The sequence below is a fragment of the Trachemys scripta genome, chromosome 15 (assembly GCF_013100865.1).
Source record: "Trachemys scripta elegans isolate TJP31775 chromosome 15, CAS_Tse_1.0, whole genome shotgun sequence".
Taxonomy (NCBI): domain Eukaryota; kingdom Metazoa; phylum Chordata; order Testudines; family Emydidae; genus Trachemys; species Trachemys scripta.
In genome coordinates, this window is record NC_048312.1 from 7,208,049 (window position 1) to 7,229,181 (window position 21,133).

At 41.3% G+C, this 21,133-nt stretch overlaps 2 protein-coding genes across 3 annotated transcripts in view; both read left to right on the forward strand.

The window, feature by feature from the left end:
• Window positions 1-12,544, forward strand: part of ANAPC5 (anaphase promoting complex subunit 5) — a gene marked incomplete in the record, with an annotated part of 20,630 nt that extends 8,086 nt beyond the window's left edge. Inside the window, 12 exon segments of the mRNA XM_034791380.1 lie at window positions 137-238; window positions 1,136-1,326; window positions 2,269-2,350; window positions 3,610-3,699; window positions 4,858-5,039; window positions 5,727-5,862; window positions 6,113-6,187; window positions 8,760-8,881; window positions 9,583-9,690; window positions 10,720-10,867; window positions 11,498-11,660; window positions 12,183-12,544. Coding sequence (XP_034647271.1) covers window positions 137-238; window positions 1,136-1,326; window positions 2,269-2,350; window positions 3,610-3,699; window positions 4,858-5,039; window positions 5,727-5,862; window positions 6,113-6,187; window positions 8,760-8,881; window positions 9,583-9,690; window positions 10,720-10,867; window positions 11,498-11,660; window positions 12,183-12,397 — 1,614 coding nt within the window.
• Window positions 12,545-15,823: 3,279 nt separating this feature from the next.
• Window positions 15,824-21,133, forward strand: part of CAMKK2 (calcium/calmodulin dependent protein kinase kinase 2) — a 47,916-nt gene continuing 42,606 nt past the window's right edge. Inside the window, exon 1 of one of the 2 annotated variants that reach the window (XM_034790877.1) lies at window positions 15,824-16,097. The gene's annotated coding sequence lies outside the window, so the exon portion shown is untranslated. The remainder of the gene's footprint in view (window positions 16,098-21,133) is intronic. The other variant, XM_034790875.1, reaches the window with a different exon arrangement.

Genomic DNA, 21,133 nt, shown 5'->3' on the forward strand with positions numbered 1-21,133 from the left:
CTAATAAATTTGTTAGTCTCTAAGGTGCCACAAGTACTCCTGTTCTTCTTTTTACAGATTTGACTAGCATCTATTTATATAATATTCTACCGCTCCATTCCTAGTTACTTAACAACAATTTGCCCTTTTATTCTAGGCTTCTTTATTAAAGAATGACGAGACAAAGGCTCTTACTCCAGCATTTTTACAAAAGGAATTGAACAATTTGCTGAAGTTTAATCCAGACTTTGCTGAAGCAGTAAGTGTCTTTCCCCCTCAACCCAACATGCACGCGGGGCAGTTCTTCCTATTTCTAAAATACAGTGTATTTTTGTATAATTTGTACTGTACACTGAAATGCAAAACATTTGTCCAAATCTGTATTATCTCTGTGTATGCTAATATAGTATTTTAGGATGGGACTCCCTTTGAAGACACAGAGAGCATAATTCATATAGGTACTTACATGTGTCCAACTTCAAGCACAAGTTCCATTGACTTGAATGGCACTACTCAAGTGCAGAAAGTTAGGCATGTGTTTTAAGTTCCTTTTTGAAATGGGGCTTGAGACTTACTTGTCTTTCTGACGTTAAGTTGTCTTAAATAACATGAAATAGTTACGCTCCTAAACGTTGTGAATGTAAGAAATGTACCGGTGATCAGTATCAGTGGCTATTGATTACTTACATTGATTTCAGGTCTGGTTATTAAAAGAAGTGTGAACTCTGAAAGTGAAATGCATTTGACAGAATGTCAGTCTGGGCCTGTACTACATGTTTTGGGCCTGATCCTGTAGCCCTACCCATGTGAGCAGTCTCACACGAGTAAGAGCTGTAGGTTCATGCCTTCTATGTAGACATCTTGCCTCAGAACCACTGACTGGCGGGAGATGTTGAAAATATTAGCTGTGGTAAGCAAGCCTTTCCTTGTTTCCTCTATATCAAATGACCCTGCTCCAAAATGGAACATGATCAGCTTTATCCCAGTAGTTCTGAACTGTCTAAATCGTGTTTTTTGCATTGATATTTCCTGCTAAACACGCTCTCATTCACAGAAGATCCTACTGCCACCTTTCTCAGTAAGAAGATACAACATACATCTAAAAATTGTGTTACCAAGTCTGTTTTAATTAAAGCTGATTCTGCTTTTATTTTAGCATTATTTAAGCTACTTAAATAGTCTTCGAGTACAAGATGTCTTCAGTTCAACACACAGCCTCCTTCACTATTTTGACCGTTTGATTCTCACTGGAGCAGAAAGCAAAAGCAATGGAGATGAAGGTTATGGACGAAGTCTGAGATACGCTGCTCTTAATCTAGCTGCTCTGCATTGTCGGTTTGGCCATTAGTAAGTTAATACATCTTGCTGCATAGTTAAGAAACACAAGATAGACCTTGTGCTACTATTGTTTTCTGAAAGTTAGATAAGGAGAGGAGGAGGAGGACTCTGTAGTTGGGGAGCAAGCACAGATGGGCTGTGTTTGTAACCTTCCTTGAATCTTGATTTGATTTTAACATCCATTTGGTCCTCCTGTTGGCTGAACCATTTGGAATATACTAAGATTTGAAGTTCTTTTTATGTTCAATTACAACGGTGTCCCAGGGAATTAGATCTTTACCTGCTGCACTTCCACGACCATACATAGGTCAGAAGGTGTGAGTGCTTATTTATAACTGATACATGTTCAGGAGCAACTATAGCTGCCAACCTATTACTCTCTCAAAGATAATGATCAGATGAGTTAGAGAGTACTTTGCAGGGTTTTTTTTTTTTTTAAATCTCTTTGTGGAGGGGGATATTGTTTCTGCAGTGCTATAGATATGCATGGTGTTCTACAGACAAATGAGAGAGGTCCCTGCCCCCAAAGAAACTTGTGATTTAGGCCTGCATACATTGCCACATGACTGGATCACAGTTGGTGATGATGGGAGGTGGGTCAGGAAGATGAGTACAAACACTTTCTACCTAGGCAGGTATTTTATATGGCACACTTCAGAATAATCTCAGAGTATATTTGAACATATACATGTGCTTTAAGGTCCAGTAATGGGTTACAATTAATTTCTCATGAATTGTAGAGGCTATCTTTAGTGATGTATATCTTCAGCCTTAAGACTAACAAAAAAGTAGATGTGAGGAAATACTCCTCTCTCATCTGAACTGTTTAATTGGAGTTCACTGCTGAGTGGGATATGTATCCTTTAGATCAGCCTACGTTTGAGACTTCATAATACTACTTGTCATTTGTTAACAGAATATTAATGTGCTCTGTCTTTGATTTGTTGATAGTCAGCAAGCTGAGCTTGCTCTCCAGGAAGCCATCAGAATTGCACAGGAGTCCAATGATCATGTTTGCTTGCAGCACTGCTTGGTAAGGCAGCCATGCTTAGGGGATACATTGCCTTTGTCTTAGCCATCAGTTAGACTTTTGATGCATTTTCTGTAGCTGTATCTAGTGTTTGGTGGTAGTTTAAATATTATTTCCCTGCCTCAGGATGACTTTTTTTGACTCTTTATTCCTTCAGTAAAGATCAAGGCGCTGTCCTGAGGATTTTTTTTTTTTTTAGTTGTACAATGCTGGTTGACTTTAGTGGGAGTCATACATTTAAACCCATACACAATGCTTTGAATGTTTAGTCTTTGCACTTTTAAGAACTTTGTTCAAGATAATTTATAAAAGCCTTTTTTCCCGTATTCCTCTGTTGTCCTGAGAGTGAGCATAAGGCTCTCAGCCAATGGAAAGAGGAAAAAGGCAAAGATTTTAGTCTCTCTCTCTCTCTCTCTCTCTCTCCCTCTCCCCTTTTGGCAACTTCTTTTTCAGCTTTTTCCTGTCCATAATAGACTAACTAATAGAGTGTGTTTATAGTGATGGGTGTTTTTTTTTTTTATTTTTTTATTATTTACAACCGAGAGAGCACTCAGCAGAGGTCCCTGTCTAAATCTATGCAGTGTAAACAGTGCTCTTGCTAAGAGGGGTGATCCACCTGAAAAACTGCCATAGACTAGGCATCTTCCTCTGCCTTCCCAAACACGCTGCAGCATAATGGCTCAGTTTTAAGCTTTGCTTTTTGGCTCAGGAAGTTTCAAGCACTTTGTTATATTCAACCCATGAGAGGAGAAAGAAGAGCTCCTGTTGTCCACTTGATATGAAGAAGGGTTAACATCTATCTGAAGGGAGCTCTCGAAGTGACACAGTTCACCTGTTTCTCCTTGGGGAAGCAGAGCAGGTTCTAAGGCTTCTGTGTTTTGTTGGTTTTGAGACTGTATTGAGGAAACTTGTAGATCCAAGGTGAAAAGCACCACTTTCTAGCAAGGCTCATTCCATGAGAGTCAGTCTATCTCTTGGACTGAGAGAGGATGTTACCCCAGAAGTCCTGTGTAAGGTAACCCTATGGGTGCCTTGCATAACTTACTATACCATGCCAGACTTGACATGGAAGCCTCCTGCTGCCTTCGGTAGGAGGGACTCTAATTCTATAGTCAATTGTGTTTTTGTTTAAGTTACCACACAAGTTTTTGTGTCCCCTCCCCTCTTTTTATTTTATTTTTTAAATGGTTGCACAAAAATATCTTACATGACATTTTACATCATGTCTTTGCAATGATCTTTTTATCTTGTTCCCATACCAGAGTTGGCTGTACATTTTGGAGCAGAAGAGATCAGATAGCTGTGTCCTGTTGGAACACTCTGTGAAAAAAGCTGTACATTTTGGATTGCCAGTAAGTCTCTCAGCCCTCAACTTTATTCTAGGACAAGGAGAAGGGTGTGTGTGCACTCGCATGTAGTGTATGATCTGTAGCTTTTCTTTTTGCTGATCTTATGAATATGTATAGCTGAGATTTAACCCAATCTATTTTAGATTACAAAATTTGTCTTTTTCTTTCTTTTAAAAAACATAATTAAATTAAAAAACACCGTGGACTTGCTCCTATAGGGATCTTTGGCTTTCACCCCCATTTCACCCTGTCCCAGCTGCTGGGTCTTGCAGGGCAGCCCTCTCTCAGCAAGTCTCATGCCAGCTTCCTCCACGTCTCCTGGCTGTTAGTGTGGTTATCTGTCTCTAGTTTTTCTGTTTGAGATAAGAGAATGAGCAGCACTAGAAGGAATAGTGTAGCTCACATTGGGGAGGCTGAGAGCAGAGGTTAGATTATTTAGAGAGAGGGCTACCCTCTGATACCCAAGAACAAATAGAGAACCCAGCCACTAGATTGCTGGGGGTGAGGAAGTAAAGGTCATGGGGAAAACTGGGTTGGGGTGAGGAGTCAGGTGGGGTGCATATGACAAAGGATTGGGAACTAATTGTGTAGATGGTGTATGAGCCATGGAAGGTGGAAATTGTATTTTTTGAGGGCATGGCAGGGGAAAAGCAGAAAGTTCTGTGTGTGCGCACACAAGTGTGCATGTGAGTACTTAGGGTTAGGGTTATGACTCAGATATAAACACCAGCTTCCCAGTTGCAGGAATGTGGGGTGGGAAACTACAGATTCCCCTTCCGTCCCATTACAAGGTGGTATTATTAACTACATATATGAAGAAATCCCTGTAGCGGCATTTTGTCATCTGTATTGAATAATAACTTGGTTTTTTTAGGTGGGAATTTTGATACACCTCTACCTCGATTATCACACTATCCTCGGGAGTCAAAAAATCTTATCCTGTTATAGGTGAAACTGCGTTATATTGAACTTGCTTTGATCCACCGGAGTGCGCAGCCCCCCCCCCCCCTTCCCCCCGAGCACTGCTTTACCGCATTATATCCGAATTCGTGTTTTATATCGGGTTGCGTTATATCGAGGTAGAAGTGTAGTTTGTGCTTCCTGCTTAGTTGTAGCGTGTCTATGTTTAATATGTTTGTTTTTTGATTTCCCTCTCCTTAGTATCTAGCTTCCCTGGGAATACAGTCCTTGGTTCAGCAAAGAGCTTTTGCAGGAAAAACCGCTAACAAGCTAATGGATGCCTTAAAGGACTCTGATCTGTTGCACTGGAAACATAGCTTGTCCGAGCTTATTGATATTAGTATAGCACAGAAAACTGCCATTTGGAGACTATATGGTCGCAGGTATTTTCTCTCATCAAACTTTGTTTCTTATATATGTTGTAAATGTTGCAAGCAATGCCTTTACTATCAGTCATACAAGTACACAAGCGACTGCATCTGTTTAATGTGCTGAAACCAAGTATATAGGCTATTATTCAGGAGATGTTGGGGGAATTTTTGTTTTCCTAGTTCGGCTCATTTAAAACACAGTCTGGAGGAATGACGAGGAGTCTGGTGGCACCTTAAAGTCTAACAGATTTATTTCAGCAGAAGAAATGGGGTTTTTTTACCCACACAAGCTTATGCCCAAATAAATGTTAGTCTTTAAGGTGCCACCGGACTCCTCGTTTTTGTGGATGCAGATTAACACGGCTGCCTCTCAGATACCGTCTATAGGAGAGATTTTAGTCACTATGTTAGATCTGTAAATAGAACAGAGTTTTAATGTTGAGGATGGGTAAATAGAGACATCACCTTATAGAAAGTTTGTTCAGCTCTTAGCTGGGTTGATGCCTTGTTCATGAGCGCTCCATGTGCTGGCACGGTGGGGAGGTCCTGGGTAGCAGTTGCTTACAACAAAAAGGGGGGAAACTGTAAAACTAGAAGCCCGGAGAAGCAATCTGTGGCAATTTATCATGACTTTGGAGTGTAGATTAGAAATCTCTGATGTTTGTTGCATGAAAGTAAATGAAGCTCTTCTCACTGTAGCACCATGGCACTTCAGCAAGCCCAGATGTTGCTGAGCATGAACAGTCTAGAAGCTGTAAATGTGGGTGTTCAACAGAATAATACGGAATCTTTTGCTGTAGTATTGTGTCACCTGGCTGAGCTACATGCAGAACAGGTGAGGCTTACATTGAGTTGCACAAAAAAAATCACGTGGGTGGAGAAGATTCAAAGGCCCGTGATAAAAAGAGGCTTTTGTTGATGAACTGTGTGCATGTGTGGTTCTGATCACGTTTTGGCAGGTGAGGGAAATCTAGCTTTTCCTCTTAACAGCTGTTTGTGTCTCATAGTACAGGGATGAAATTAAGGAAAGGAAAATAGTTCTTGCCCTATTACTTGCTCATCATACTCCTGTTCTTGTGTTGTAGGGATGCTTTGCTGCTGCTTCAGAAATATTGAAACATTTAAAAGAGAGATTCCCTCCCAGTAGTCAGCATGCACAGGTAACGTGTAGCTTTTATTGAATAGAGAAAATACACATTCACATGACAAAGTTATATGTTGGGGGTAAGATCTGATTTTTTTCTTAATTCCTACTGTACCTGTATAAAATGTGTTTTTCATTAGAAAATCTGAATTTGTTTCATGTAAATCTTGTCACTAATGGGAAACCTAAAAATTTTTGCACAAAGTTGCAAGCCATTAAAACATTATGTACCACAGTTGGAAACTTGAGAAAGATTTCTCATTAGTGCCTCAGAGTGAAGAGCTATTTGTATTTTCCTTCCATGTCCTCTGTTCTTTCTGTGTAGCTTAGCTGTAATGCTAGCTATATCATATTTACCTCCCTCAGAGGGCATTATCAGGATTAAATGTTTGTAAAGTGCCTTGAAGTTCAAAGTGCTACACAAGAATTCTGAGCTAAGAGAAGAGGCTGTGATTTGTGTGGAACTGGGAAACACCCTAATGGAGTAAATCTGTAGGACAGCATCTACATCATTTTAAGGCTTTCTAGATCCAGCAAACTTATTTTTTCCCATCTTTCCTTTTCTATGTTACAAAGGGAGCCATACTGCCCAAAACAATTATTCAGGACATAACTAGAGGAAAGACTTTTATTTTAAATGTGATCCTGTAAGCTCTGTTGGGGTTCTTTTGCCATATTTCTTTAGTAGACCTAAACATTTCTGCTGAAGATGTTATTGATACAATGTGTTACATCCAACAAACTCAGACAACTTCTTTAATAAACAGGAGTATAGTCAGTTATGTCTGTAAATAGCATGCTTTAATGTTAGGGCTGTCAAGCAACTAAAAAATTAATTGCGCAATTATACAATAATAGAATACCATTTATTTCAAAATTTGTGGATGTTTTCTACATCTTCAAATATATTGATTTCAATTACAACACAGAATACAAAGTGTACAGTGCTCACTTTATATTTATTTTTGATTACAAGTATTTGCACTGTAAAAACAAAAGAAATGGTATTTTTCAATTCACCTAATACAAGTACAGTAGTGCAATCTCTTTATCATGAAAGTTGAATTTACAGATGTAGAATTATGTACAAAAAATGCATTCAAAAATAAAAGAATCTAAAATTCTTTAGAGCCTGCAAGTCCACTCAGTCCTACTTCTTGTTCACCCAATTGCTCTGACAAACAAGTTTTTTTACATTTGCAGGAGATGATGCTGCCTGCTTCTTGTTTACAGTGTCACCTGAAAGTGAGAACAGGCGTTCTCATGGCACTGTTGTAGCTGGGGTTGCAAGATATTTACGTGCCAGATGCACTAGAGAGTCCTATAACCCTTCATGCTTCAACCATCATTCCAGAAGACATGCGTCCATGCTGATGATGGGTTCTGCACAATAACAATCCAAAGCAGTGCGGACCGATGCATGTTAGTTTTCATTATCTGAGTCAGATGCAACCAGCAGAAGGTTGATTTTCTTTTTTTGCAAAAAGAACAGGAGTACTTGTGGCTGTTCTTTTTGCAGATCCAGACTAACATGGTTTTTGGTGGTTCGGGTTCTGTAGTTTCCGCATCGGAGTGTGACTTCTGAAAAACCTGCTCCACACCTCGTCCCTCTAAGATTTTTGGAAGGTACTTCAGATTCTTAAGCCTTGGGTTGAGTGTTGTAGCTATCTGTAGAAATCTCACATTGGTACCTTCTTTGCGTTTTTTGAAATCTTCAGTGAAAATGTTTTTAAAATGAACGTGTGCTGGGTCATCATCCAAGGCTGCTATAACATGAAATATATGGCAGAATGCAGGTAAAACGGACCAGGGGTTATAAAGTTCTCCCCCAAGGAGTTCAATCACAAATTTAATTAATGCATTTTTTTTTTTTAATTTTATTATTTTTTTTTTTTTTTAAACAAGCGTCATCAGCATGGAAGCATGTCCTCTGGAATGGTGGCCGAAGCATGAAGGGGCATACGAATGTTTAGCATACCTAGCACGTAAATACCTTGCAGTGCCAGCTACAAAAGTGCCATGTAACTGTCTGTTCTCACTTTCTGGCAACATTGTAAATAAGAAGCAGGCAGCATTATCTCCTGTAAATGTAAACAAACTTGTTTGTCTGAGCGATTAGCTGAACAAGATGTAGGAATGAGTGGACTTGTAGACTCTGAAGTTTTACATTGTTTTGGTTTTGAGTGCAGTTATGTAACAAAAATCTACATTTGTAAGTTGCACTTTTCACAACAAAGAGATTGCCCTACAGTATTTGTATGAGGTGAATTGAAAAATACTATAAATAAAAAAATAATATACACTTTGATTTCCATTACAACACAGAATACAATATATGTGAAAATGTAGAAAAACATCCAAACTATTTAATAAATTTCAATTGGTATTCTATTGTTTAACAGTGCGATTAAAACTGTGATTATTTGCGTTTACATTTTTTAATTGCGATTAATTTTTTTTAGTTAATCGCGTGAGCTAACTGCGATTAATTGACAGCCCTATTTAATATCTGTTGATTTAACTTCGGATCACAAAATGAACATTCACCATTTCTTCTTAAAACTTATTTCTGTACACTCTTGGTTTAGCTGTGGATGCTGTTTGATCAGAAAATACAGTTCGATAGAGCTATGAACGATGGGAAGTACCATGTTGCCGATTCTTTTGTGGCAGGAATTACAGCACTTAATAGCATTGAAGGCGTGTACAGGTAAGAAACTATCAATCTACAGAAAAATCTTGCAATAATATCCCACTGAAATAAAGATGGAATAAAGTGCTTGCTGGAGATAATTCATACCTCTCTTCAGTGAACTACAATAATGTTTTCTTTTTCCTTAACTCTGCCATAATTATCCTGAAACAATGATCTTGGTATAATCCATTTTCCCCACATCCCTGGGGTTATTTTAATGGCTATAATGGATTTAAGACCTACATTTATAATTTATTCTATGACTAGAGATCTCTTGCTCTCAGCGAATGCATTAATCTATTTATTTTGAAATCTGTTCACTGTGGCTATCCCAAGAGCTAGGTGCAATACAGAATTTAAATAAACAATTAGGAGACTTGGGGCCTATTCCTGGTTTTGCCATTGACCTACAGTGTGACCATGGGCAAGTTGCTTCATTTCTGGCTCTTACCCCATCTGTAGAATGGAGGGAATACTTCCCTTCCCTTATAAAGTGCTTTGAAATCTGTGGATGAAAAGTGCTATATAAAAGTTACATGTTATTAACGGAACATCCCCACCAGGCCCCGGTTATAATTTTACACATTTGGGTAGAAAGCAGCTTTACAAGTGTAGAAGCTGAGTACACAAAACACAAGTGTGCTTTTCCATTGCATCCAAGTGAAGGATTGAGTCTAAAATATTCTCGTCTGGTAATGAAATTCTTTTTATTGTAGAAAAGCCATTGTATTGAAAGCTCAGAATCAGATGTCCGAGGCGCACAAACTTTTACAGAAACTGTTGATCCACTGCCAAAATATAAAAAACACTGAGATGGTGATTAGGTAAGAACGGTTAATTTCCAGAGATTTCCTTGAATATTAAAGCTACCTTATGCTAATTAACATCAATAGTCACAATCTGTTCTGTATTGCTTCACTGATTTGTAGTTTATCCACCATTTGGATAAGAAAATATTCTGATTTAATAAATGTAGTATAGAAGAATTATTAAATGTAAAACTTTGGGTGGTGATAAGATGAAACAATACCATGGCAACACGAACGTGCTTTCACTTGCTGAGCTAAATGAACTTGCTGGTACCAACACTGTTTTAAAAGAAAGTTATTTGGAATGGCCCCTAACTACACATGTTTGCACTCAACAAACTGAGCTTTAGCTTTGAAATGAAGTATGATAGGTAAACTTCCATCATCAAAGAGGATGTATGAGTTGAATTCTTCATGGACAGTGTGTGAAAATTCAACTTTAGGTTTTTTTCCGGGGGCGTGTTGTGTGTTTGTTTGTTTTTCCTATGGCATGTGTGAGTATGGGTGGTTTGTTTGCGGGTGGTTTTTTAATAACCAAATTAAAAATTTGATATAAAGGATACTGTGAAGCTGAAATTTAGAAGTCTTTTCAAAACTAAATTCAAAGTAGTTTCAAATACTAAATCTGCCCTGAGTGGGTGTTTTGCAACCACAATTTCCCTTTTTTTGGGGGGTGTGGGGGTGGGGTTTGAGGGTGGCTAGTTCCCCTGTTGAGTGAAAGAGCCACACAAACCAACTGTGCCTAAAATAAACAGAGAGATTGTGTTTCTCTACTCTGTGTCATCATAATCGTCAGTGTTACTTATCACAATAGTATTTTTATTTATGGTAATTTGGTGGAATCCCTTTTAAGGATGAAATTCAGATTTATTGTGCATGTAGTATTTTAACTTATTAAGAATAAATGAGAGAGTACTATTAGGGATAAATAATTGACTTCCACTTGCTTGCTTTCTGGAGGTTAGTGTGGTGGGGAAACACTTCAAAATTTTCAGCAAAACTGTCACTTATATATTCCCCCCCCCGCCCTCTTTTTTTGGTTAGTGTACTTCTGTCAATAGCAGAACTTTACTGGAGATCTTCATGTCATACAATAGCACTGCCTGTCCTGCTTCAGGCTCTCGCTCTTTCTAGAGAATACCGTCTACAGTACTTGGCCTCTGAAACTGTCCTGAACTTGGCTTTCTCCCAGGTAAGTTTGATTCATGTTTTCACAGGCTGCAAATCAAACATTTATGTTGTCAATCTGGATATCATTGCTATTGTTGTTCGATTTAAGAACATAATCCTGTCAGGGTTCAGTTATTGCTTCTAAAGAATTAAACGTATTTCAAAATGTGAAATTTTCCAAGGAAGTCTATAAAAACAATTGAATGTCATTGAGGCTTTTAGGCTCAGTATGTTATAGAATATGCGGTTATAAGTTGGTACTGCCTTACTTCTCTAATTGATATTTCTTATGCCATCTTGTTGGCTTTGTGGTACTGTAACTTGTTGACATGAACTGGGTTTAAAAAGAACACAGGTTAATGGAGTTCATTCGTATTGCTTATTCTGGGCAGATGGGGATCCTGGTTGTCAACACTGGGCAGTGTCTGCCAATCAATTCAGATTCCTACTGGCATTCACCACCATAGTGCCTCATCTCTGCTAATGGAAACAGATTAGACCATTATGGGAAGAAGCTAAAAATCTTGTCTGGACTATCAATTCCTTTTAAAACAGATGTGGCATTTGAGTAGCTTATGTTGGCCTCACCAGAAGTGGCTGCTATTTCCTGTGGGCACCAATTTCAGACCAGCAAAGTATGTTTTTCTTTCAGCTAATTCTTGGTATTCCTGAACAAGCGCTGAATATTCTGCATACGGCAATAGAACCTATCTTGGCTCACGGGGCGGTACTGGACAAAGGCTGTGCCATGTTCTTGGTGGCCAAATGTCAAGTTGCTTCTGCAGCTTCCTATTCTCCACCAAAGAAGGCAGAAGGTAGAGTGAAGAATAATTATGCCCATTTATACTTCTCAACTTTGAATGAGCTACAATCCAGTTTAGATATTCGAATTTTAATAGCACAGAGATATGTCGTCATTGGTAATAAAATCAAAACCATAACAAGGCAGGTAGTGTTATCGAATGGGAAGATCGGGGGGGAGAGGGTCTGAGTCTGGACTCACAATGTCACTGAGGCCAAAAGAACAATGTCCATCTTGAAAATACTCAATATTTACAATAGAACCTTGTTTATCTGCACACTTTATCATCCACACTTTGCAGCAAAGCTTGAATAGCAGAGGCTGAAGTTGTAGGCCCATGATGCCAAGTCCATTATTTTTACAAAAGCTGCAATAAAATGTTTTCTCCCACATCATGAAGTCTCTTATAAATTGCTAAAACCTGTGCTTTTAATTTAAAAAATTCCTAATGGGCCTCCCTAGAGTGGGATTGTACTGCACGTGGTATTTATACGAACACAATTTTAAATATTGGACTTCCTCACCCTTTTGACAGCTCTGGAATCTGCTATCCTGAACCTAAATGAAGCCAAGACTTATTTTGCAAAAGTGGACTGCAAAGAACAGCTCAGAGACGTTCTTTACTTTCAGGCCAGACTCTTCCACACCCTGGGAAAGATTCAAGAAAGAAACAAATGTGCCATGCTATTCCGTCAAGTGCACCAGGAGCTGCCTGCTCACGGTGTTCCATTAATTAATGCCTTCAAGTGAAGTGTTTAAAGCTGAGGCTTCCCTCTGTGTGTTCCTGCTGTTGTTCCCCCCCCCCCCCCCTTTTTTTTTTTTTTAATGTCTTCAGTATGTTCAATCATCACTATTTGGAAATAATTACCAATAAACTATGTTCTTCTGTTTAGAAAACTTTTGTTTTTTGCTTGTAATGATGTTTGCACACATCCTTTCCACAAAATCTCATTTTATTCTGTAAATGAGTAGTCATCTTCTGTAGTCACAAAATAGGATTCAGATTTTTAAAGAAAATGCCTGCAGTTCACAGATTTAATGCTAGGACCAACACTAAGATATTGTCAGGAAAGGGTGTGTATGTGTGGAGGAGGAAGGGTTAGTGATGTAAATAATTCCTGATGTAACTGAGATTTTCACGCTGGTAAATGCAAAACAGTGTGGAGATATTAGAGTAGAAATTACAGACAAAAGCTTATTTCTGCTAACTTAAAATAACTGGTATTTCTTTGAATGTAGAATTTCATTTAAAAAGTGTTTGCGTTGAATATGTCTGCAGGCACTATTTCTAGAGATGATATTAGCAGAAGGGAAAGAAATAGAATCCTATTGATGCAGGACCTTTGTCCCACTGCTTGCCCTCTCTATTGTGCTAGACAGACATATCTATGTGCAAAGAATAATAGGAAAAAGTAAAACATGGTAGATTCATTTTGGTGCAGTGAGGGAACCTATATCAGCTTAAACGTTTTTATTGCAGATGCACTAATGAGTGTGTTTCATAGGCACGTGTGTGTGCACTTTACTCACTCTTATGTATCGATAAATGAGGACAACTGCCAACTTAGGGCTCAATTCTCACCTATCGTTGGATCCATCCTTAGAAGAAAACTTTTTAATGCTTAGTGTGTGTGTGTGTGTGGGGGGGGTGGTATTTATAGACACACACACATTGGGAGACAGTCTGAGTCCTGAGAATAGAGATTCAGGAAATCTGAGTCCTATTCTTGGCCTGTGCGGTAAGTTGTTTCACATCACCGTGCCTCAGTGGGATACTTTTTGCTCCTGTAAAGCACTTTGAGATCTACAGATGAAAAGTGCTAGATTAAGCAGTAGTTATTGTTAACTGGTGCAAACAAGATGAAAACTAAAATCTACCGACTTCAGTGGAGTTACTGTGATTTATTTGGTATAAATGAGATTTTAAGGGAGATTGAATAAGTGTAGCTTAGTATTGCTTCAAACCTTTTAGTTTACATCATGCTGTGGATGTTGGCAGATAACTCAGTGTTTCAACTCTAAAACAGTAGCTGCGTTTCAGACCTCAGTGAAAAGCGTCTCAGTTTTACACAGGAAGCTTTATAAGGACACCATTTTAAATAAAGACCGTGTTTTGGCCATGGAGGCCCTTCCTCTTACATTATTCAACCCCTCTGATGGGAAAGCACTTGAACTTCAATCCATAATCCTGTGAAATAGTCTGGAACACCTCCTAGCACTTACATTACAATTGTAGGTCTGTCCAGCTTCTATAATAAAGGTTTCTTGTCAAAATAATACAGCTCTGTCATATAGTTAATATTGATCTGGAAAATGGACTGATGTTAAAGTGTAGAATCTTGAAGTGATGCCTTTGGAGGTGTCTGAAAGCAAAACAAGATGTGAGGCAATGCTGTGTTCACTCCGTGTGGGGTGCATCTCTGAAGCTCGCCTGCTTTTCTCACTTTGTGAGATGGTCCAGTTAATCTGATCCCTATAGTTTGAAAACAAAGTTACCGTGGTGTTAAATGGGAGTGGGTTTGGCAAGAAAGAAGTCATTGTTGGAACTAATAAAGCAGGGGGATCTTACTGCAAAGGTTGGTACTAGATTTGGCAATGACATGCGGATATGGGCAAGGAGAGAAATTAAGTTTATAAACTGCTACTTCGGTTTTTTTTCATAATTTAAAGAGAGGATGGATGCTTTAACATTCCTGCTGCATTTTATAGCTCCTTTTATCCAATCTTGAAGTGCTTCGCAATCATTTTAATCAAGTTTTCCTCAGAACATCTTTTAAGAGAGGTAAGCAAGCTATTGGTAGGGCCAAAACTTGACACCCTCTGTTTGCAAAGTAGTTGTAATCCTGGATGGGAGCAGGAGTGCGGTGGGGTGTTTAAAACCTATTTCAGTAATGTGCAGGATGGTAATGCATTTGTCCCTCACATTTTCTGTGTTTATATTTTGTGATGTACAGTATGGTGTATATGTTTTGAAGTATATTGCGATCTTTATCTTTTCATATGGACAGTGCCAGCTGCTGCTGCCAAACACTGAGAGGCTGTCCTATAATGTAGTGTCTGTAAGTGTGTGTACATTTTGCTGAAGATTTCACTGTTGTACTTCCAGGACTAGTTTTACAATGTGTAGGGCCCCAAGTTGCTTCATACTGTACTGGGGGGAGAGAGGGTGGAGGAAATCTGGATGTGAACCATCTGCAGTTGTCTTGCTGCTGAAGAGGGGGAATGAGGTTGACTCATGAGCTGTATAATCTGCAGTTAGAGAATAGAGGCTGTTTGCTTGTGCTTAAAGTTGTTTAGGATCAAGAAGTGGAGATGGAAAAGACCTACACTACTGGGGGTTACACCAGCAATTGCTGAACCTCTCCCCCCTCTCTCTCACACACCTACTCATGCAAAGTTTTAAAGAAAACTCCTTAAACATAGTTTTCACTTTGTTGACCGCAAACAGGAATTCTGTCACAGCTTGATGGGTCACTGTGGCCAGACCTAAGCAGTGTTCAGAAACAATGCTGTGTCCTAGCTCTGTATATAGTCTAGAGCTTCATTGTTTAAACATGGCTTGGTCTTGTCCGTGTTGGCTTTACTGAAGTGAGTGGCAAAACTCCCATGCACTTCAATGGGCCAGGATTTCACCCACCGTTTTTAAACTGATTAGCCTGTGCACCCAGAATCATGGATAAACTTTATCTGCTTGCATGGGATGGACTTGCACCCCTTTGAAAGGGGACATTACATTGGCACTGAGGCCAGGGCAGTGAGCTGAGAATTCCAGAGACTTGGGTTCTGAGTTCTGTTCTGCCCCTGATTTACTGTGTGCCTTTGGGGAAGTTACTTCTTTGCTTCCTATGAAGATCATTATATTTTCCTTTGTAAAGGTGCGTGGGCTCCCTGGATGAAAAGCTGGAGTAATTGCTAAGTATCATTTTGATTGTTAAACTGTTCGAACCGGCTGAACAGAATCTATTCTTAGCCAAAAGGCCAGGGAAGAAGTTATTCCCCGGAAATGGCTTTTCTAAATGGTGAACAATTAGGGAGCTGCAAGGAAACCCAGGGAGCCAGGCCGTTCTGCACACTCAAGCTGGCAAGGATAGAATAGAGAGCGCGTGTGTTGAGTGCCGCCCCTGTTTTCCATTCCCTGCTGGCATCTGCCGCTGTCTCTACAGCTTGAGAGCAAAATTGAAAGCGAAAAGGCGCTGGGAGAGACCTGCGTGCAGGCTGCACATCTGGGCCAGTCAGCGAAGCTCTGGCTTTGCAGCGGCCAATAACAAGGGTGCTGGTGAAATCTGACTCTCTCCTTCTGGGCCGGAAAATCTCCCAGTCGCAGCCAATCGAGGTGCCGCTGGCCGCAGCTGGGGGAAGAGCTGCTGCGCCGGGGAAAGGTGGGGATCGCAGCGCAATGGAGACCCAGAAGAAGGGGGCGGCTGCAGCTGTGCCCGGGGGCGACTGCTAGGTAAGCGGGGGCTCCGTGCCCCTTATTCCGGGGGGAGGCAGGTATGCAGCTCGCTGCTATTCCCGCGGGGGGGGGAAGCGTTTTCCGCTTGTCGGTGGGTGGAGGGATTTAATTCTTGCTCTGCCCTGTAATTGGGACTGAAGTCCGGGCGGGGGTGCGGGCGCAGGGAGGGGATCATGGAGTGAGCGGGTGTTGCAGCCGGTGTCTGGCTGGCCGGGGGAGGCCTGGGCCAGCCCAGAGAAGGGGAGTCGCTTTGCCCTGGGGAAGGGAGGCGCATGTCGCCGGGGCTGGGGGAGGGGTGGGATATTCCCCGGTATCTCCGCGTTGGATGGAGCTGTGTCTTCTGGCCCCTTGGCTAGTGCGGAGGATGGACCCCGAAGCACCACAGGGGACAAAGCGAGGCCTGGGTTGGGCTGGTGGGGAGATGCTGGGTGGAAGAGGAGCTGCAGCTCGCTGGAGGGGGGCTGATCTGCACGGCTCTGCGTGGTAAGGTGGTTCCCTGAAGTGATGTTATGCAGGGACCATGCTGGGAAACGAATAAGATGCTGGGGGGGACCCGCAAAGGACATGGGATGGAAACCTGGTGAGAGACTCGGCGCTGCCTCTCTAACTGGCCTCGCTTTGTTCGGCTCTAGGGGCTGGTGCTTGTCACTCATCTGCCGCTGGGTACTGAGAGGTGAGCTGTGATCCTGTCCAGCTCCCTGGGCCTGGCAATGCTGCGCGGATGGGGCGCCCACGTGCAGAACCCAGCAGCTGCTGGCATATAGCGATATGCACCCCTGCGTTAGCTTAGTCCGCATGCCCTTAGGGGGAGCCTAGCTTGGATCTGCCCTCTTTCAAATATGTATGTGGGTGGGGGCTCATTCCTCATCCTCCCCTGTCAAGCCCTGTCCTCTCAAGCACACATGATAGTGATGTCTGGGAAGAATCAAATCCCCGTCCCCTCCACTTCATTAGCTGAAAGTCGACTGGCCTCTCCCCACCCTGCCAAAAAACAAACAAACAAACCCCAACCAACTAAACAGCAACACACCCTACAGCAGCCAGAAAGAGGCAAGACTGACAGGCTCTTCAGACCCTAGAGGCTAATGAACTTGGAGCACCCGTTCCCATCCACAGCGGGCACACAACCATTTTTGCATTTTTCACAGGTTGGGGGGGGGGAAGGAAACTAGTTTTCACTTCTGTTTCTACTCAGGTGTCTGGGTTTTTATGCACTAGCCCAATGTGCCAATGTTTGGGTTGCAAACTCTGATGAGGGAGGGTTAGTTAAGAAAATGTTTCTGTTGGAGTAAACCCCCCCAAGTTCTTCCCATTGGATCTAGGTTTGGCAAAGACTTTTTTTATATATATAGACATTTTCATCCTAAGAAAATGTAAGGTTGGGGCCAGTTTTGACCCGATGGTGTCTCTCTAAATGGAAATGTGGGAGCTGCAAGAAGGTCAGTCTTTTAACTCTCGGGGCAGTAGCTATCGGTTTATAAACTGATTATTTGTTTTTGTATGTTCTGGGAATAGGAACGATACAAATAATTCCAGAGCCCAACTGGCTACCATTAAATTAGCCTCCCCTATAGCTTTCTTTTAAATATAGGCCTACAGCAGTAGGTCTAATGTTCACCCATTTTTTAGGATTGTTGCAGATTATGTCAGGGTATGAGTTTAACAAACAGGTGCAATATGCTAATGTTTTTATGTTCGTGCCAACCGCCCCCTTCCTTGTTCTAGGTTTTCCTGCAGCTCCATGTGTGTGAAGCAGCCCTGTTCAGTAAACCCTTTAACAGTCAGGTTTCCCTCTAGCCTCCCACCCTAGCTCCTATTTGTTTCATTTTGCATTACATCCTGATTTCTGGCTCTGGCTACTTTCACAGCCACTGAGGCCTTCTTGTTGATCTGACTTGTATCTCCTATAGTCTGCTCCTTATGCAGCTCTCTGCATTCTCCCGCATGAGACTGTCTCCGCATTTCCCACAGTTTCATGCTGGGGGAGGATTGAAAACTTCTTGTTCCTTCAAGTGGTTGCTTTTTTTTTTTTCCCTCCCCCGATAGTATTTTTCTTCTGCACATCGAGCAATCAGCACATTTACTTTCCCTCAGGATACCACTGGACATTAACATTCCAGAATAAGGAGAGTATTTCATATTTATCTCAGCTGAGATGACATTACTTGTACTTCTTCCCCCTTCTGTCTGCTCTGTGTGTGTCTGCTGTGTAGCAGAGTGTGTACTTCTCTATATTTGTTTCGTTTAAACTAACGGGCCTATTGTCCCCTTATTGCAAGTTCAGCTCACTTGTGACCATCAATGGCCAAGTCTTTGTAGTTTACATAAACAATTTCATTCTCCACCAAACAAAATGCCCTTTTCTTCAATGATATGACCTGAACCTGAAATAACAATACCTAGTTCTTTTGTAGTGATATTTATCCGTAGATCTCAAAGCATGGAGGTTCATATCATTATCCCCATTTTACAGATGGGGAAACTGAGGCATGGGTCTCAGTTCACTTAGTCTTAGTCCAGGGCTCTATCCACTAGCTACATTATTTAAGTTACCCTTTCTATAAAGCAATGTCTGATAGAACTACATAGTGTATGCTTCTCATTTTCCCTTTCGTAATACTAAGAGACTGTCGAGATTTTTTTTATAAATACTGTTTTGAGCGTATTTGCGTTTTAGCATGAGGATCTATTTTAATTCTCTCGTTCTGCAATTTTCAGAATATTTCTCTCTGTAATGCAACTTATCTTTTCTAGAGGATTTTCAGAAGGCTTTACAAAGCACTGTGTAGATTCACAGCATCATTTTTATTGTTTATCTCAAAATAATTTGATCGTTAACAAGTATGAGCAGAGTGGAGACAAATGGTCCAGTGATTAGATTTCTAGTCTGGGGTTTCGGATGCCAGGGTTCAGCTTCCTGCTCCACCACGGACTTCCTGTGTGACCTTGGGCAAGACACTTTAGTCTCTCAGTGCCTCAGTTCCCCATCTGGAAAGTGGGAATAATAGCAGTGCCCTGCCTCACAGGGGTGCTATGAGGAGAAATACATGAAAGATTGTGAGGCACTAAGCCAGGGGTAGGCAACCTATGGCACACATGCCGAAGGTGGCACGCGAGCTGATTTTTCAGTGGCACTCACGCTGCCCGGGTCCTGGCCACTGGTCCGGGGGGCTCTGCATTTTCATTTAATTTTAAATGAAGCTTCTTAAACATTTTAAAAACCTTATTTACTTTACATACAACAGTTTAGTTTTCTATTATAGACTTATAGAAAGAGATCTTCTAAAAACGTTAAAATGTATTACTGGCACGCGAAACCTTAAACTAGAGTGAATAAATGAAGACTTGGCACACCACTTCTGAAAGGTTGCCAACCCCTGCACTAAGCTATGGTCATGTGGGTGCTATGTAAGTACCTAAAAGACTTAGATTGTTTGGATCAGAAGGAAAGATCTTTTCAGATTAAATTTGACTCCGTTGCTTTTCAATGTGGTTGAGAGATACAGAAAGATGTGAGCTGCAGAGGAGAAGGTTTTCACACCATCAGTGGCCATTGGTAAAGAGACTCGCTGCGTGCTGATACTCAAGCGTGGTAGAAGCAGTGAAAGGAGAAGACAGAGCAAAATTCTTAGAAGGTTTTAAAGAGGGAGCCATTGAGGCCAATGGGCAGTTATGGAGGCGTTGCGTGCAAGGAGGCTGGCAACTGCAGACTATGCACACCGTTTGGAGAGCTGGAAACTGGCTAGAGAGGTGGGACTTCTCATAGCGAAGGCGGGAGGAGATGAAGGCATGGATGAGGATTGGTTCAGAAGTGATACATAGGCATCATTGCAGAGGGGATGATAGGCAACTTGTTGATGTGGGAGCAGGAGGAAGAAGAGAGTTTAGGGTCATGGATTACTACAGTTAAAGGCAAAGGGGAAATGTGAGTTGAGGAGGAAGATAGACGAGATGGAGTTATGCGTTTCCTGAAAGTGAGAGAGTTGTCTGAAGGAAACTGAGGCAAAACCACAATCTTACTTGCTCAAGACACCCAGAGAGAGGTCAGGGAGGTACGTAATGCTGTGAACATGTACATGGTGTTGAGCATCATCAGCATAAAAGTGGCAGCAAAAGAACAAAGTAAACAGCTGAGCATCTGACTGTGTGGCCCTCCTTAGAAGAGGGGTCTTAGCAGAGCGTGAGCCATCACCAGAGACCGGGCCTAATCTGAACTGCACAGGTATTCATCCAGAGTAACTCCACTGGCTTCAGCAGAATCCTCCTGGGTTTATGCTAGTGTAATAGAAATCAAAATCTGGTGCCATGAGTGGTTAGAAAGGAGGAACTTTTTGATCCCAGGGAGCCAGAGATGCCTGCATAGCGATGGAGATGATCCTAAGGGATGAAGTGGCTAGCTGGGTTTGGGGCTGCACTGAGCTCAAAGAGAATGAAGACAGATATTGAGCCTTCATCAGCCAGAAGAAGGAGGCTGCTAACTCCACAGAGAGTGGCTTCTGTGCTACGACTAGAACAAAACCAGACTTAAGTCCAGTGGAGTTTGATGAGATCAGCTACTTGGAGGCTTTGCCAAACCCCTGTTCAATGGTTTGTACTGTAATACGCTCCCAGAGGCTTGAAAACACCTGTCTTTGGATTTGATTTATTTCACAGTTCTTGCTGGATTTACCTTTACTGCATTTCACCTGTTAGCAAATGCTGCTCAGTACAGTACAAGGTCTGGTCAATTTCACAGTTCAGGAGAGCAGTGAGCAACCTTGGGATCTCTCTGGGCAGGGGTTTGCAATAACTGCTGAAAGCCATTCAGCAAATACTTAGCCAAGACTCATGAACTGCTATAAACACAACAAGGAGTCTGGTGGCACCTTAAAGACTAACAGATTTATTTGGGCATAAGCTGTCGTGGGTAAAAACCTCACTTCTTCTATGCATCCGAAGAAGTGAGGTTTTTACCCACGAAAGCTTATGCCCAAATAAATCTGTTAGTCTTTAAGGTGCCACCAGACTCCTTGTTGTTTTTATAGCAGTTCATG